The sequence below is a fragment of the Gymnodraco acuticeps genome, unplaced genomic scaffold (assembly GCF_902827175.1).
Source record: "Gymnodraco acuticeps unplaced genomic scaffold, fGymAcu1.1, whole genome shotgun sequence".
In the NCBI taxonomy this organism is placed as follows: Eukaryota; Metazoa; Chordata; class Actinopteri; order Perciformes; family Bathydraconidae; genus Gymnodraco; species Gymnodraco acuticeps.
In genome coordinates this window covers 88,563-106,324 of record NW_022989745.1, presented here as the reverse complement: position 1 = coordinate 106,324, position 17,762 = coordinate 88,563, and the positions used below count along the sequence as shown (strand labels likewise).

Here is a 17,762-nt window from a genome sequence, read left to right as displayed (position 1 = left end):
GCCATCTGAGCCGCACTGAGGAACCGAACCCCGGACCCGGAGACACACACCTTTACGCACGCACAGGGAGACTCATATATTGCAGCCAAAAAGACAGGAACGCCGACCGAGGCAAACTCAACTGCGCCGCGGATTTGCACTTTATCTCCCCAAAAATAAAAAATAAACTCACTCCCTGCGAGTTATCTCACAACCAACAATTTAATAACATGTCATCATCGGTTAAGGACAGCGGGCATTACGCCAACTATGTGGGACCGTACCGCTTGGAGAAGACGCTGGGCAAAGGACAGACAGGTTAGTGAAAGCCTCTCCTGAAAGCCTCCAGATGCGGGAGTTGCTGGCAGGGCTCCCCGCATCAACACGCCTCAAACCCGGGGTGAATTATGTTGCATCGCCGCTGCGGGTTCTGAATGGGAAATGTCTCTAAAGTGCGGGTGTTTCTGGTGGATGCGGCTTTGAGATGTGTTGCCTCCGTGCTGATGATGATGACACTGTGGTGGTGGTGGTGGTGTGCCTTTAATCCTTGTTGTCAGGCAGAGAGGGCTCCCTGATAATGGGCCCTTGTGATTTTTCTTGTCTGTAATTCCGTTAAAGCATCCATCTGCTGAGGCTGCTCTCTCTGCAGAAGAGGCAGTGATGCTGCTGCACTGTCACACACACACACACACACACACACACACACGCACGCACACACACGCATGCACACACACTATGCAGCTGCAACATCACACAATTCTGCAAATGTGTTCTAATGGTGCAGCCTTCTGAGTTCCTTTTCTCCATGGCTCATATTTAGTGTTACTCGTAGGCCTCACTGTATGTTTCAGTAGGCAGTTATACATCGGAAACATTATGCCCCTTCCTAGTGGATTAATGTATTGTTTTTGGTCTTAGTTGCCTACAATGTCTTTATTGGATTAGTTGATGTTATCCTTATTTCATGCTGAATGACTTCCGATTAACTTGAAAGAGCAAACATCATACAAACACAATATGGATTTAAAGTTGTGCTTTTAAATCATTCTTTGTGAATCAAATGTTGATTAAATCAACTAATCGAGCGTTGTTCGACTGGATTTTAGCAAAGGACAGCCTTAAGATACATTTGAGGTTTATCAATGGCTGCTAGTGAAGAAGTCAAACCAAAGAGTGATCTCCAGTTCTTCAAGATTTATTTTGGGTGAGATATGTTCTTCTTGGGACTGTTTCAGTGTTGATGCAGCTGATCTTGGAGGCTGTAGATTGTGGTGCTGTTGAGATGTTTTGTTGTGGTAAAGTGGAAGATGTTTCTAACATTTAATTTACCGTTTATATAATGCGGATGGACCAACTAGAAACAACCTTTAGAGCTGCATATCATTGTGCTGTTCAGGTTTGGAAAAGGATGTTAACGTTTCCAGTTGAGTTTGCCAAGAAAACCTTGCATCAGATTCAGGACCCATATTTAACTAAGAAATAAGGATACATTGGAATTCATATATCACAGAGACTTTTTAAGAATACCATCTAAAAATTAGACATGAAGTTTCTGAGTAATAACTCTCTATTTCAAATGCATGCTGTAGTGTTTTAGATCAAACTTTCCATAACCTTTAGTGCCATGTTCTTTCTTGCTTTCACATTTTATTTGACAAGTTTGGATATTTGGGATATTCTTCATGAACACGGGACATCAGGCGCTCCTGCAGTCATTAGGGAAGGAATCATGTCACCACATTGTTAAATAAGCCGATAAAATATTTCTCGCAGATTTGAAACAACAGTTGACCAACTTTATTTCCCCCCAACGTCAACAAGCACTCGGGTCTCAGCTGTGTGCGTCACTTTTCAGTGTCCCCTGGAAACAGTTTCCGTTGTGTTCGTTCTGCGCTTTTTGTAAACGCTGCGCATGTGTTGTCAAGTTGATGAAGATGTTTCTTCTGTGTGTCTTGGCACATTTTTGTATTTGTATTTTCATGGTTTCTGAAGCTTCAGCGCGTTTATCTTCATGGTTAACATTTGGGCCGTTGTAACGCGTTTGCACTTTTCGGCTACCGTAAAAAACACATTAAAAAATGCACTGACTTCCAATCGAGGCAACAGGATGCTGACTCAAACCCTAGGTGTAGGACTCATTCCTGCACCACTCATCAGAGCAATGTTTCACTGACTGAATCTGTGTGTCTGTGAAACTGGTTGAGTGCATAATTCTGTTGAGAGTTGTGTGTGTGTGTGTGTGTGTGTGTGTGTGTGTGTGTGTGGTGTGTGTGTGTGTTGTGTGTGTGTGTGTGGTGTGTGGTGTGTGTGTGTGTGTGTGGTGTGTGTGTGTGTGTGATGTGTGTGTGTGTGTGTGGTGTGTGTGTGTGTGTGTGTGGTGTGTGTGTGTGTGTGTGTGTGTGTGTGTGTGTGTGTGTGTGTGGTGTGTGTGTGTGTGTGAGTGGAGTGATACTTTGCTTTTTATAGGCTTTTGGTATAAATCGGAGGCACAGACAGGGATACCCGTATTTCATTAAACCTCCTCCACAAGTGCAGAGCAAGCCCACGCTCTCTGTGTGTGTGTGTGTGTGTGTGTGTGTGTGTGTGTGTGTGTGTGTGTGTGTGTGTGTGTGTGTGTGTGTGTGTGTGTGTGTGTGTGTGTGTGTGTGTGTGTGTGTGTGTGTGTGTGTGTGTGTGTGTGTGTGTGTGTGTGTTTGTGGTTTGGGGGGGATCTCTGAGGGAGTGGACTAATGCTTGGCACAGCATAATACCTTATTACATGGTTCCGTTTCTGATTACAATTTGATGTTTGAATAGTTAAAGGACTGTTTTAAGATGAACACATATTCTGCAACCCACATCTGGCAGCGTATTTCATCAACAAACCATTATTTTGTAACTTGTAATTTTTTGATTATTTTTAAGATTAGTTTTTGTGACCTGATTATTACAACAATGAATTTTCTCAAATTACATATCAAGAACTTTGGTTATGACATACATTCATTTCAACACTAGAGTAAGTGAAGGTCACTGGCAAATATGTTGCCAACAGCCCGTTATGTTCGCTTAGGCCTTTTACCTCAGCCATACAAGAGCACTAAAGCAAAGGACAATATTAAACGACCCAACACCGTTAGATGGCATAACATATTATGATGTAAGCTACAGCAGTGCAACAATACCATGGTTGTGAACACATTTTGTTAAAACAAATATGTGTGGATATTCCTAACAGAAACATACAGTGCTTGTGTGCCGACATGAAGTGAACAGCTGTCTACAAATGTTTGTGCAAAAAGTTGTACTGCTGCAAAAAGCCTTTTTAAATGTGCAGAGTTTGTAGTGCCCCACATTGTTTGATCCATGTGTAAAATATTTCCACACTTTAGATAATCTTAACTGCAGCGTGTTTTTCAAAGGGAATCCACTTTGAGGGGTGCAATCGCACTTCTTGCACCATTAACGTATGCTATGCAAACTCTGTATTTTCTTAATGAATGAGCAGCAAACCTTTTTGTTTAGCCGGATAATCTCCAGATATAAACACCACTTGATGTTGAACTAAACCGCTAACATAAGGCTATAAAGGAACTACAGCACGGTCACATGACTCGTCATCACCGTTAAGAATAAAGGGGGCTAATAATGGGCGTGATGACGTTTAGTCGTCTCATTTAGACACTTGTTAGCAACCACTGTTTTCACATTCATCAGTAGGGTGTTTACCAAGGTATTACATGTCGTAGAACAACAACCATGTTCAGAAAACCATTGGCCACCAGTCCAGTGGACTTATTTGCTGACTTATTTTCAGGGTTTAGAACTCATTCCTGCACCAATAAAGGACTACATATTTGTCAGTGAACAATAACAAATGAATCAGGTTTTAAACCAAAGACAACAGCAGTGTCTTTATCCGGGAGTGATGCAAAGTGTTTGCAACAGCTGTTAGCTTTAGCTCTGAGGCTAGTGTTTTGAATTCCATCTCAGATAAATGCTTTTCCTCTTTGTTCCCAGTTACAGTTGGAACAATGCCTTCATGGTGTGTGTCTGCTGGTCGAAGCCGAATGACGAGAGGCTGTGCTGACTCTGAACAATTAGTCTGTGTGTCTTCATGTGTGTGTGGGGGGATTGAAGTTTTTCTTTTACACTGGCTTCCCAGGCGCCATATAGCGCTAATTTTCTAAGTGTTCGCCAACAGTTGGGACGGTTGTCATGGTTTCATCTTTCCTCCTGAGACAATGGCCACTCGATGATCACTACAAGACTGAATCTGAAACTCCTCTTGTTCTTACTGCAGACCAAGATCTTTACAGTCTGTGGATAAACAGGAAGTAGAAAGAGTGCAGATTGTTTCAGATAGCTGATAATGAGTGTTAAGATTTGACATTGACAAACTACAACATTCAAATGATATGACATGTATTTGTTGATGATATAAAACACATAATTTATATTTTTGAAACTACGAAAATAACCGTTCTGGATTCTGAGTACTTTAACTATTCATGCTCAAAGTGCATTTTCTGATAATATTTCTGTACTTCTACTTGAGTAACAATATAAAATCAGAACTTTTACTTGTATTTGAGGATCATAGTATTTCCACTTCCTCTTGTCCTCTCTCTTTTTTACCTCACTGTATACGACCAAGGTCTCCCATCTGCGCTTAACATTTTGTTGGTAAACAGGAAGTTTAAAGGAAGTAGATTTTTTAAGGCTGCCTGTAGGTGTGCAAAATATGAGTGCCATTCACTGGCTCTGATTTGCACATTTCATGTCAAGATATATATTTTTTTTAAGTCTGTAAAATACGACATGTTGGCCGGGACATCCTTGCTTCCATAAAATACTTAATTCAGATATTTTCACATATTTTTTTGTGTGTCCTTATACAGTAAATTGCTCGCTGCCATAAGAGAGCGTGTGTGTCTGTGTGAGAACAGTTAAATGAGAAGTAAAACGGTAAAGCAGACAATGAGCTTGTTGTCTCTTCAGGAGCTTGATGAACCAGGCTACATCACCGACGTGCAGTCAAATATACATCATGCACTAATCTACCAGAGGACTTGGATTCCATCAAACTGGTCAACATTCACAAAATCCCCGGGAATACAAAGACATCCTTCACTTGTATTTGGCTGTAACCTGGAGTGTGTGTGTGTATGTGTGTGGGTGTGTGTGTCACTGTTGTGTTGTAATGAAAGTGTCATGTTATTGACATGGAAAATCCTAAAGACTGTAGTCCCTTGGCTCCAGTAGAGCCATGCTGTGTGTGTGTGTGTGTGTGTGTGTGTGTGTGTGTGTGTGTGTGTGTGTGTGTGTGTGTGTGTGTGTGTGTGTGTGTGTGTGTGTGTGTGTGTGTGTGTGTGTGTGTGTGTGTGTGTGTGTGTGTGTGTGTGTGTGTGTGTGTGTGTGTGTGTGTGTGTGTGTGTGTGTGTGTGTGTGTGTGTGTGTGTGTGTGTGTGTGTGTGTGTGTGTGTGTGTGTGTGTGTGTGGTGGGGGGTAGTGTGGGCAGCAGTGAGAGCCCCAGCACAGATGGCTGCCTTTAGGTGACTGAAATATAGCTTCATTATCAGCAGGTTGCAGGTGGGAACACTCCCATGACTCTCACTGCCTGCACATGTAGGCTATATACACATGTACGTGGGTTTCAGTGTGTGTGTGTGTGTGTGTGTGTGTGTGCGTGAATTTACATGCCTGAAAGTTTAATGAGAATTTGGACTAAATTAGGTGTTTTTCAAAGCCTTCAATGTGTTTTATTTAGCTTTTCTTCATTATGCTGCATTAAATATAAAACAACACAAAATATTTATGGCTCCTCATTTGCATACATGGAGAGAAAAATTGAATTTCAGTTTACAGCGGCCTCTGTTTTTTTATCAGGGAGGGGAGAGTAAGCTTGAAAGAATCAGCATCTGTTTTGTTGACTTTTAGCACCCAGTGAGCTGATATGGTCAACAAGCCTTATCTAGCCTGTTGCAGCCCACATGTTGGCCTTCCTTGTGGCTGGAAAACGTACACATATAACACCATTTGGGACTTATTTTGAAGCTGAGCATCCGGTAGATTAAATTCATACCCAATGTTTTATGATCAACTTAATTTAGGCACGATGCGAGATGAAAATATCCCAAGTTATTGTTATCTCCACCGGTATCTTGACTGTATGAGAGCCAGGAGAGAGAATTAGTGTAGATTCTACACACCTGGAGGAAATGTGGACCTTTTTAGCATTTTTTCAAATACTAGCTGTCTTTATTTTCTTTCTGAGTTTCCTGTCCACGTACCTGGCAGTGCATTTTGTTAATCAACATTGATTAGTCGAGTTTGCCATTGTGTTGACTTTCAGTGCTCAGTGAGCAGTTAGTTGGAGGAGGAAGAAGGCTTTTGTCACGTTGAAACATCTGTTGGTATCATCTTTGGAATTGTTTTTCTTTCTGAGTTGCTTTTGCTACGTCCCTGGAAGTCCATCTTCTTAATTAATATTTAAGAAAAGGAGAAGGGGAGGGAGTCTGAACCTATTCTGGTTCCGTTTGGCTGACTTTTAGCACTCAGTGAGCAGTTTTGGATAAATAAAAAGGCTTGTGGCATCTAGAAACACATGTTCTCTTCTCTCTCTGAGTTGCTTTTTTCACACCTTGCTCTGCATCTTCCTAATTAACATTTAAAACAAAAACAGAGTAGTTTTAAAGAGCGCGCCCCAAACGGGGGAGGAGGGGGGAGGATATACTGCTGGTAGACAAAAGTCTGCTGGGAGGATTGCTCTGCAGACAGGGAAGGGGGATAATCAAAATTATGGCTTGTGTCAAACCCCCCCTATATTCCCCTCCTGCCTTTTCCCATACAGTACCCCCAGCTGAGGGCTCGGTTACCATGGCGACCGGGGGAATGCTCTCTTCTTTTTTTGGTTGGAGGTTTGCTCGCTCTCCGCGGCCCCTCTGAAGGGGGGGGGGTTTCGCCTGAGCCATTAACAAAGACGGAGAAACTACCCCCCATCTTTCTCTCTACCTCTCTGTATCTCTATCGCTCCTATGTTTCCTTTACATCGCTCACTGACTCCCCCCTCCTCTATGTGAGGGTTACCTCTGTATCCATGCTGCTCGAATGAGTCATTATCGGGAGGAGGAAGCACGATCTTCATCTTCAGAGCCCGACCAATTATCCATAGTCTCACATCAGAATCAGAATATTGGTTTATAAACATTTTCCCCGTTAATCGAGTGGTTTCTTTGGGAGGTTTTCCTTGTAATGTTGAGGGTCCTGAGGGGCTGCACATAATTGTATGCCTCCATCACCCTCAATTGTGGTTGTACAAATGTAATTATTGTGATGTTAGTTAATAAAGCTGTGCAGTTTTCTTTAAAGGGAGCATTGCCCTATAGCGTGACATAGCGTCAATGTGTTGAGTACATCAGTCAACTGATTCCACCCTATAGCCCATAGAGGGATGTTATGAGAGTACCCAGTGATGTTGCTGTTAGAGGGGCTTTGCAAATTAATGATGCAAGAAAATAAAGTTAAAACTATATTAATTTCAGATAAAAAAATCAAATCATTAATAGCGTGGGAACAGGAAGAAAAACGTCTCAGTGTGGCTCGACGGAGAGATCATGTTTGTGTGATTCAATTAGCTGAAGCCATGCTTGTCTTTGACACACACACACACACACACACACACACACACACACACACACACACACACACACACACACACACACACACATACACACACACTAAAGCACCCAGATATTGTTCTAAACTGTATTAAAGTAAACAGGTATTATCTTGAACTGTATTGAAGTGAACATGTATTATTTGGGACTGTTTAAAGTAATCCTATATATCTAAACCTTCTTACTTACACTCCATGACCCAGAGACCCTGACACACACACATACACCTCCTGTCTCCATGCAGCACACACACATAAACTCCTTAACCCAGATATCAGCAACACATACGCCTCCGCTTATCAGCACACACACACACATACACTTTCCCTCACTAACACACACACATGTTCTTTTTCAAGGTTCCTTGCTGGGGAGAATAATCCCAAGCACCAATATATCTGTGTACAATGTTTGATTGTTTTAAAAGAATAGTTTGTGTGAAACCTTCCCTGGGAAATTAAAGGAGTTGGGTCCGGTGGAAGATAAGAAGTGACTGTCCACCTCCAAATATATCCATATATACTGTTGTTTCTTCATGCAAAATGCCCCCTGTTTCTGACTGGCTGGTCCCGATATCTGTATCGCACGGCGGTAGAGCGGGGAGCCCGGAGTGTTCTGTTTCAGGGCACTCTGTATTTCGTATTGTGTTTTTTACCATTAAAATCAGATTATTGTTATAACTTTTACGCCGGTGTGTTGAACTCCTCCTTTTATTAAATCTGACCAGGCTCATCTAACGGACGGCGCGGAGCAGAGGTGGGCTTTAAGCCACCACTATTGTGTTTGCTCCTACAACACACACACACACACACACACACACACACACACACACACACACACACACACACACACACACACACACACACACACACACACACACACACACACACACACACACACACACACACACACACACACACAGACAGGAGTTAGTTGAGATTGCCTTCATCTTGCCCGTGGCTCTCAGTCACTAACAAGTCTCCCTGTGCAAGTCTGCTGCAGCTGCTGAAATATTCAGTGTGTGTGTGTTTGTGTATGTTTGTGTGTGTGTGTTTGTGTGTGTGTGTGTTGCTTCTTCAAATGACTTGTGTCTTAATGCTCTGATAATTATGGATTATGATATTAACTTTTCATTCCTCGTAAATTGTTTAATATTGAATGTATTCCACATAAAACAACCACCCAGTTTACAATAAGCCCTAAACGGGTGGTGGTTGTTAAAATGATAATGTTGCTAGCTAGATAGCTAACAGCGGCCATTGTCACTTCCTGGGAAGACACAGCAGCCACTGTCCAATTTGAGACAGCATTACCTGTTCAAAAATCACACTGCCCAAGTGTTCACAGTGTATGGCATGCAGTGTAACTAAGTGTCTGAATTAAGACACAGCATTAGCAGAGAAGTGATTTCCTCTCTCTCCCATTACCTGAGAGCAGGCTCGCGTCCTGAGTATGTCCCCAGTCAATTGTGTTTATTGCTTATTGCTTGGTAGAGCTTTAATCAAGTCCGGCAGTGTGCCTGCACAGCTTGATAATTGTTATTGTGTGTGCTGCCTATTGTTTAGTTGGTAGCAGTAAATAGGTAGCACATGTTTGCTGGGACGAAGTCGATAACATGTTGAGATGTGGATTCCTGCTGCCTTCAGTGTAGGCGTGTGTGATGCAGTGTCGATGACGTCTTTATGGATCATCTGGACGGGAAAGAGGTTTGGAGCACCTGCTGGGCTCCATCAGTCCCAATCATCAGCACTTATCAGCCTGATTGTAGCAGCTGCTAGGATGGAGATGGTGAAAGCATTGAGCCTGCAGAAGGGAAATATCAAACAGCTATCCAAAGACATGACCGGTGCAGAAGTCCAGCTCTACCGAGTTACTGCTGCACGTCGTCTAAAGAGGAACAAATAGGTTTTATCCTGAAAGCATCTCAAGGAATTCTTCAATTTACTTTATCAAGAGCCATCCTCCTGTTTTAGCTTGTTAGAGCAGCGGTGGAGGAAGTACTCAGATCCTTGTATCAGTGTAGACATAATTTGTTACAAGTATAACTCCTGCCTTTTGAGTGTTTACTTCAGTGAAAGTACACAACAATACAACTCCTCTTCTTTGAAGTATGCATGGTATTTTCACATTACGAGTTAAAGCTCTTGAACACGATGAAGAACACATTCACAATGAGGGAGATGGTAACCTTCGAGGGGAACCCGAATGCACCATTTGTCTTATATTTCTCCTGTATTTTTATTATTTATTTTGGTATATTGGTTTAACATTGTTTACATAGAGCACCAACCTGAAGATGCTTCTCTCACACTTTGTATAGATAGCCGTAGAGCAGGGATTACACTTTCATGTTACACTTATAAAAGTACATGTTGCACACATAAAAGTACAACACTCTCCTTCAGCGACATTCGAGCCCATCCAGCTGATCTGCGCAAACAAACATGCTTTTTGAAATTCAATATGCCTCTTCTTTAATCCAGTCCCTCTTCCTGTCAGGTCTTCACATGCGACCAATTTAATGCCTGAATCAATAGCCGGTAATCAAATGGGAATGGGTTATGGCTAAGCCCCTCATGGTCCCGCAGCCCTCTTTCCCCCCAGCCAAAAACGTAATGAAATTGAGCATAAATCCCCTCTTCTCTCTCTCTCTCTCTCTCTCTCTCTCTCTCTCTCTCTCTCTCTCGCTCTCTCTCTCTCTCTCTCTCTCTCTCTCTCTCTCTCTCTCTCTCTCTCTCTCTCTCTCGCATTCTCCCTCAAAAAACTCTCTTTCATCCTTTTTGCAAAAGCAATCTGCACTTTCCCCTTGAGTCAGCACTAAAGCATCCAGGAGTGAAGCGGGGGAAATTACCATTTGAAGAGATGCCTTACTTCCCTCTCCTACACTCAACCCTCACTTGATTTCCCACCAATATGGAATTTCTGGTATCTTACATTAAGCAAACTCTCCTCCCTCCGTCCACTCAAACCCCTGACTGGTGCATGATGGGATGGCCGAGTGCTTTTGGTTACAGGCGACTTGACTTTGTACATTTCACGGCGAAGGCGAGGACGGACATGGATGGAAGGTCCTAATAATATTAAGCTTTATTTTTATAGCATTTTTCACACACCAGGTGCACTGCTTTAACAACATGGCACACATCACAAGTTAAAACACAAATGTTAAAATCTGTTAGCACCATATCAACTTAACAGTTCAAAGGATGCAAGGAGATAAAAGGTATGATAAGAAAAAGAAAATACAATAAAATCAATAATGATAAAGTAAAATAAAGGAAGACATTAGACTAAGTGGGAAAACACAGAAAAATATGAAAACCTATGCAATAAATAAAACAATAATAGAATAAATAATAAGCACAATAAAGACCAAAAGTCCAATTTTACAAGGGGATCTCAGTAATAAACTATAAAATATATATAAATACAAACCTATACAACCTATTCAATAAAATAAATAGAAATAATAATCTAATCTAAAAAGATACATCTTCAGCGATCATTCAAATGTCCACTGAGTTGGCTTCCAAATACAAAACCTTAATTGCAACGTGCTCGTTAGCAGCAGCCATTGCAGCGCCTGTTTCCCTCTTCCTGCTTCATGTCCTGTTGCTCCAGCAGAACGCCACACAGATGGTGGAGCTCTGGAAGAAACCCGCTCCCTTCAGATCAGGCGTCCGGTCCAACAGATGGTCCGTCAGCGGCAGCACGTGCAGACGAGCCTCGGAGCAACATCCAATCATGTGGCATAATGAGATTAAGGGGGTCAATATAGGGGGGGGGGGCAGGGTGTGTGAAACACCATTATACTCACTTGACTGGTAGTGCTGGCAGGTACCATTGCTCCCAGGCATGTGTGTGAGACAGAGTTAGATGGAGGTGGATGTTGTTAATGCCTCAAAACATAATGATAGCAAACATTACCAATTTGAGTGGTGCAGGAATGAGTCCTAAATCCTGGAAATAAGTCGACATTTGAGCACTTCCTGTTCCCTTGCCTGGAAGTGGAAGTGGAAGTGAGCGAGGATTTAAAAACAAAAAACTAGCCTAAAAGCTAAAGCTAGCAGATGTTGCAATCTTTGCATTTAAAATACTCTCGTTCTGTTTGTTTTACAACTTGGTTTATCTTATTTTTCTTCCATTGAAAAAGCATTTAGTCCCAGAGTCTATAGAGAGATGGAATGAGTCCTAAAACCCTGGAGATGACTCGGCATGTTAAAACTTCCTCTTGCCTGTTCCCCCTCCAAACAAATGGTTAGACATTTGTGTAATGTCCAGTTAATTTCAGGGTTTGATATCATGTGTGAAAGAGTTACAAATAAGTTTAGGTGTGTGTGTGTGTGTGTGTGTGTGTGTGTGTGTGTGTGTGTGTGTGTGTGTGTGTGTGTGTGTGTGTGTGTGTGTGTGTGTGATGATGCAGTATTTTCAGGGAGTGCTCTGTGACCTGCAGTGTGAGTACAGTAAGGCTGCAGTGCTGCATTACAGCAGAGACTGGCTGCAGCCTCTCTGCAGTAATCACACACACACACACACACACCCACACCCACACACACACACACACACACACACACACACACACACACACACACACACACACACACACACACACACACACACACACACACACACACACACACACACACACTGACAACCATGTCTTACTGCTGTTTATCGTGTTGTGTGTGACAGATATTGCAGGCGTACATGACTCTCATGGGCATGCCTAGAGGTTATAGATGAGTAGTTAAATGTATCATAGCATGCTAAATGATTTGATGATGAACATTATTTTTAGTTTAGGCACTAACTGTTTATGTTTCTCAGACATCAGCTTTATGTTGTTCCACAGGAAATACATATTTCAGTGTTGTGTGTACAACCCAACATGTGTAGATTGTTTCTAAACGGAGAAAAGTAACATAATGCCAAAGTGGCTTTTTAAAAGCTAACATTAGGGCTGCAAGATTTGAAATATGAAAGCTTTCAAAGTTATAAAAAATACGCTTTACCTTGAAGTGCCATCAAGACGAATGGAAGCGCCGACAGCAGGAGACGCAGGGCTTTGGCTTAACCGTGTAACAGGTTAACTCTTACTTTTGACGTGCGCCCTCATACCAGGAGGCAGATTTCTCCGTAAAATGTTAAAGTGATTCCAGAAAACAATATTTCTGTTCGTCAAAAACTGTATAATTACTCCAAAAATATGAAAATTGTGTCAAATAGTGCGGCAGGGACAGCTTGGTTTATACGGAGCTCTGACGTTGCGTTGTTGTTTACAATCATGATCTCGTCAGAATGGATATAACTTATACAAGATCAGCGCCACAGTATTACCCTAGAAAAACCCCTGAGCAGTGGCGAACCGTCAGGGCCTTCAAGGTATTCAGAGAATACCCTGGAACACTCAGATAAAACAAACAAAAAATCTATTTAATTATATAAATAAAATGTATATAAAATGATCTATTCTAATCTATCCTCCGCGGCATTATAATGTCCGTCGTTTCACTGAATTGTCGTCTTGAAAAGGGTACTCACAACAATTCCGCAACAACTTCATCTTCACCTGTTGCACTTGTCATTTCAACGTTAAAAACAATAAAATGGCATGAATTGCTTTGTGGCATTCATCTAGAATAGATCATTTTATATACATTTTATTTATATAATTAAATCGATTTTTTGTTTGTTTTATCTGAGTGTTCCAGGATATTCTCTGAATACCTTGAAGGCCCTGACGGTTCGCCACTATTTCGCGGTGGCGGCGGGGGTGGGTGTATCTACAGAAGGTCCAGTTGTGATGGCCACGGTTCGCCACTGCCCCTGAGAAGTGAATAGTGTGCAGAAAGTGTGTTGATATTTAACACACAAACTAGTCCTGTGTCTCAATTTGCATATCTGTGCACTCACATGTGCTATGTCGTGTGCATAAGTGCTGTGATGAACTAGTGCAGATACTGAGTGTTATGATTGATCCTCTCAGTCCTGCGTGAAGAGACAATGGGAGTGAGTGAGTGAGGGTGAGGGTGAGGGTGAGGGAACCTCCACCCTGTTGGATGGCCTTAATCTGCCGCTAATCCCAACCATCAAGTGTGAAAGCTGATTTTAACAAAACAAAATGAGAAGCTGAGATTTAGACCTCACACCCTATCACTGCTTTGGAAATGTAAAAACTGCAACTTCTTCGACCCTTTTGAAATAACAGTGTATGTAGTAGTACGTTAGTCTATATAGTGTATTTTTGCTTATTCTGGACATTTTATATTGTGTATTTTTGAACCCGCTACAGATATAAATCTTTCTGTAGTTAACATGTATATATTTACCGTTTGTTTATTTCTATTTAATTGGTGTATAATCCAATAATAAGCCTTTTGACATGCTGCTGTAACAAAACAAGTTCCCAAATTGGAATTAAGAAACAAATCTAATCTAATAATTCAAAATAATCTAATTAAAACTTTAAAAAAAGATTTATGAAATCCAAAGATGAACGTTAGTTTTTTAGGCAGTAAGTTTTCTATTCTTTTGTCAGAAAAAACCCACATTTATTTTCTGTTGTGAACATTTGAGCTGTGATTGGTAATGGAGGAGGAGGGTGACGACAGGAGGTCATGACCCTCATTACACCACCTGCCAGATGGCCCAACACCACCCAGTTTGTGTGTGTGTGTGTGTGTGTTTGGGTGAGCGCAGACATTTACACGAGTACAGCACACTAGAGGATGACATAGTAAATGCTCTCTAACAGAAAGGGGAAACATTTTTGATAAAATTCCTTTTCAATAATCCTTTTTTATTGTTTGTTGTGTATGTTGATGTTAAGATGCGCTTCATCAACAAATACTATAATTATTTAATCAAATGTTTGTTAATAAAATGTTTCCGCCCCAAATACCACATTTCAATTTTTTTGTTTTCAGATATTTCACAATAATAGAGACCTATTTTTCCTGACATTTCATATTTCTTCTCCTTTATGTATGCACACGATTACTGTAGCTATACATGTGTTTTATATTTAATGAAGCATAATCTAAAGTAAAGCTAAATACAACACTTTGAAGGCTCATGCATTCCAAATCCTCATTAAACAATCATGCATGCAAATGAGCACCACACACACACACACACACACACACACACACACATACATACACACATACATACATACATACATACATACACACACACACATCACTAACCAGAGAGAGGTACACACACACACACACACACACACACACACACACACACACACACACACACACACACACACACACACACACACACACACACACACACACACACACATCACCAACCAGAGAAACATGGATACACTCTAAGTTTTAAGCGGACTTCGGCATAGCCCACGTAGGTTTGCGTAATGCTGGTGGGTAGTCAGGTAAAATGGTAGGGTATACCACATTGACCAACACACACACACACACACACACACACACACACACACACACACACACATACACACACACACACACACACACACTCTCTCTCTCTTTCAGCATTGACCTCCTCAGATCACGCGTCCTCTTTCTCTCGTCGTCTCTCACTCCTCCCTGTCCTCAGGCACAGTAGCTCTGGGGGAGTGTGGGTGGGGGCGGCTGTTTGATGTTTGGGGGGGTGTTTAATGGGGGGTCCAAGTCAAGTTCCCCTGCTTGACCCAGCCTTCATCCTCAAGGCTAACCCCCCTGCCCCCACTCTGACTCCCCTCTACAATGTTCTCAGCTCATATTACTCTTGTATGTCAGCTTTCAGATTGATCGAGGTGTTGTTGGGGAAAATAACTCAGGGACATAGTTGAAGTATATTTAACTTCATGCATCAAGTCAACCGGAATACGCAGGTGGAGTACAAGTGTTTGACTAAATCATTGTGATATTTACCTTACATTTCTTTTAGCTGAGGCTTTTATCCAAAGCAATGTTCAATAAGTGCAATAAAGCATAAAGAAACGGCAAGAAGAAGCTTTTAATAACCAAAACCATGTTAAGTGCTATCCATACATTACAGGTTCTTTTTCATTTGTTCTAGTGCAGTCTGCACTTACCTAACCACGCCTTTGTTATTAGATGGGGAGGACATGATAGAAATTAGATAATTTGACTTCAGCCACGTCAGTCTTTTGGAAATGCTAACAACAACTAAGAACCAAACAAACTTGATTTCACTCGAGGACTGCACGATCCTTTTTCTTTACCGAATAAACTGCCAGATATATTCTTGGTCAATCGTTCGGTCCATTTAATGTCAGAAAAAGTGACAAAAGTCTCTACGTTTCTTCCCAAAAACGTGTTTGTCAGTTCAAAACCCAAAGATATTCACTTTATACCCAGCGCTGTGTCTCAGGATCCGACGAGTCTGAGAAGGTGCTGCCTGTGCGTGCAGACCAATAGAGTGGTGCAGGAATGAGTCCTAAAACCCTGAAATGAGTCAGCATTTGATCCCTTCCTGTCCCCTGGTCTGGAGGTCAATGGTTTTTCTGAAAGTTTTTTTGGTTGTTATCCTGAAATAAGGTCGGTGGTTAACACCGGCTGAAGAGATTTTAACATTTTATTCTACGACCTAAAACACGTCAATAAATAACGCACTGGTGAATTTGAAAATGGCGGATGCTAAAAAGTGAGACGATTGAACGTCATCATGCCCAACATTAGCCACCTTTAGCTTAGCGGTGGTGACGTGAAGTCATGTGACCGTGCTGTAGTTCCTTTAGAGCCCTACATTAGCCACCTTTAGCTTAGCGGTGGTGACGTGAAGTCATGTGACCGTGCTGTAGTTCCTTTATAGCCCAACATTAGCCGCCTTTAGCTTAGCGGTGGTGACGTGAAGTCATGTGACCGTGCTGTAGTTCCTTTATAGCCTAACGTTTGCTTTTTACTTCAGAAATCATAAAGTGGTGTTAGTATGTGGAGATGAACCTGCTGAATAAGATGTGTTTCTCTGCATTAATCAAAAATCACATGGAGAAATCCCATTGGCTCCTTGTGGAGGGAACCAGGGAGATGCTAATTTCTGGGTTGGCCCACAGAAATACGTCATCACTGCATGGCTGTGATGGTAGTGGAGGGATTGGGGGAGTTATGGGGGGAGCAGGTCAGCTCCTCTGAGGAGGAATATGAAGAGGAGAGACGGAGCTAAAAATACAACCCAGCATCTTTGAGAGTCATACTGCCTTCCTCAGCGATCACACACACACACACACACACACACACACACACACACACACACACACACACACACACACACACACACACACACACACACACACACACACACACACTCACACACACCCACACCCACACACGGGCCGAGCAGACAAAGACAAACGCTGCGAGCTAAACTGGAGCGGAGAGGCAGGTGGGCGGGGCGGAGGGGAGGATGGAGTGAAAGGGAGAGTGAGAGGGGGAGGGGCACTCATGATTTAGGATGAATAAAAGCCAAAGGGGGGAGGGGATGCATGAGAAAGGGAGGCAGAGAGGGAGGTATGAAAACAGAAAGCTTGCAGAAAAGTAAAGGACCAAAGAGACGGAAAAAGAAAGGGCAGATCAGCTGGTGATTAGAAATCAGATGATCGATGAGTTTAAAATGACAAAGAGGAGAAGAAGACAGCGGCTCTGTGATGATGCCTTGGCTGCACTCCAAGTCTGAAAGCAATGATGTAATCGTTTGTAATTGGCCCTAAGTATTCATTAAGGCTTGATTGGCACTGTGGAACAGCCAATTAGATGGCAGGATGTGACAATGGCGTGTTTAACACTGTTAGTGGGACCTGCTTTAAGCATCACACACGCATATCATTGGACAAACATGCAATGCTGGTTCGTGTATCCCAGCATGCATTTCTTCTAGCAGAAATACAATACTTCCAGGTTTTATCCGTTGGCATTTGAACAACGTTGACAGAGAAGCAGTCGTTGGCAATTCAAATCTTGGCTTCAATTGTTCATTTATTTTTAGATATGCTAAGAGCAAACAAAGGGAATATAAGGCGTTTAATATTGCAAAGTTAAAATACAGGGAAACAATATTTTATATATGATATATGAAAACATTATTTTTGGACTTCCTCATCACATTTTCAAATTGATCAATCCATCTCTTTGG

The 17,762-nt window shown here is 42.0% G+C and overlaps 1 protein-coding gene across 1 annotated transcript in view; it reads left to right on the top strand.

Annotated features, from left to right (window-relative positions):
* LOC117543108 (serine/threonine-protein kinase BRSK2-like) overlaps positions 1-17,762 on the top strand; it is a gene marked incomplete at both ends in the record, with an annotated part of 105,398 nt that continues 87,636 nt past the window's right edge. The window contains 1 exon segment of the mRNA XM_034211220.1: positions 1-297. Coding sequence (XP_034067111.1) covers positions 210-297 — 88 coding nt within the window.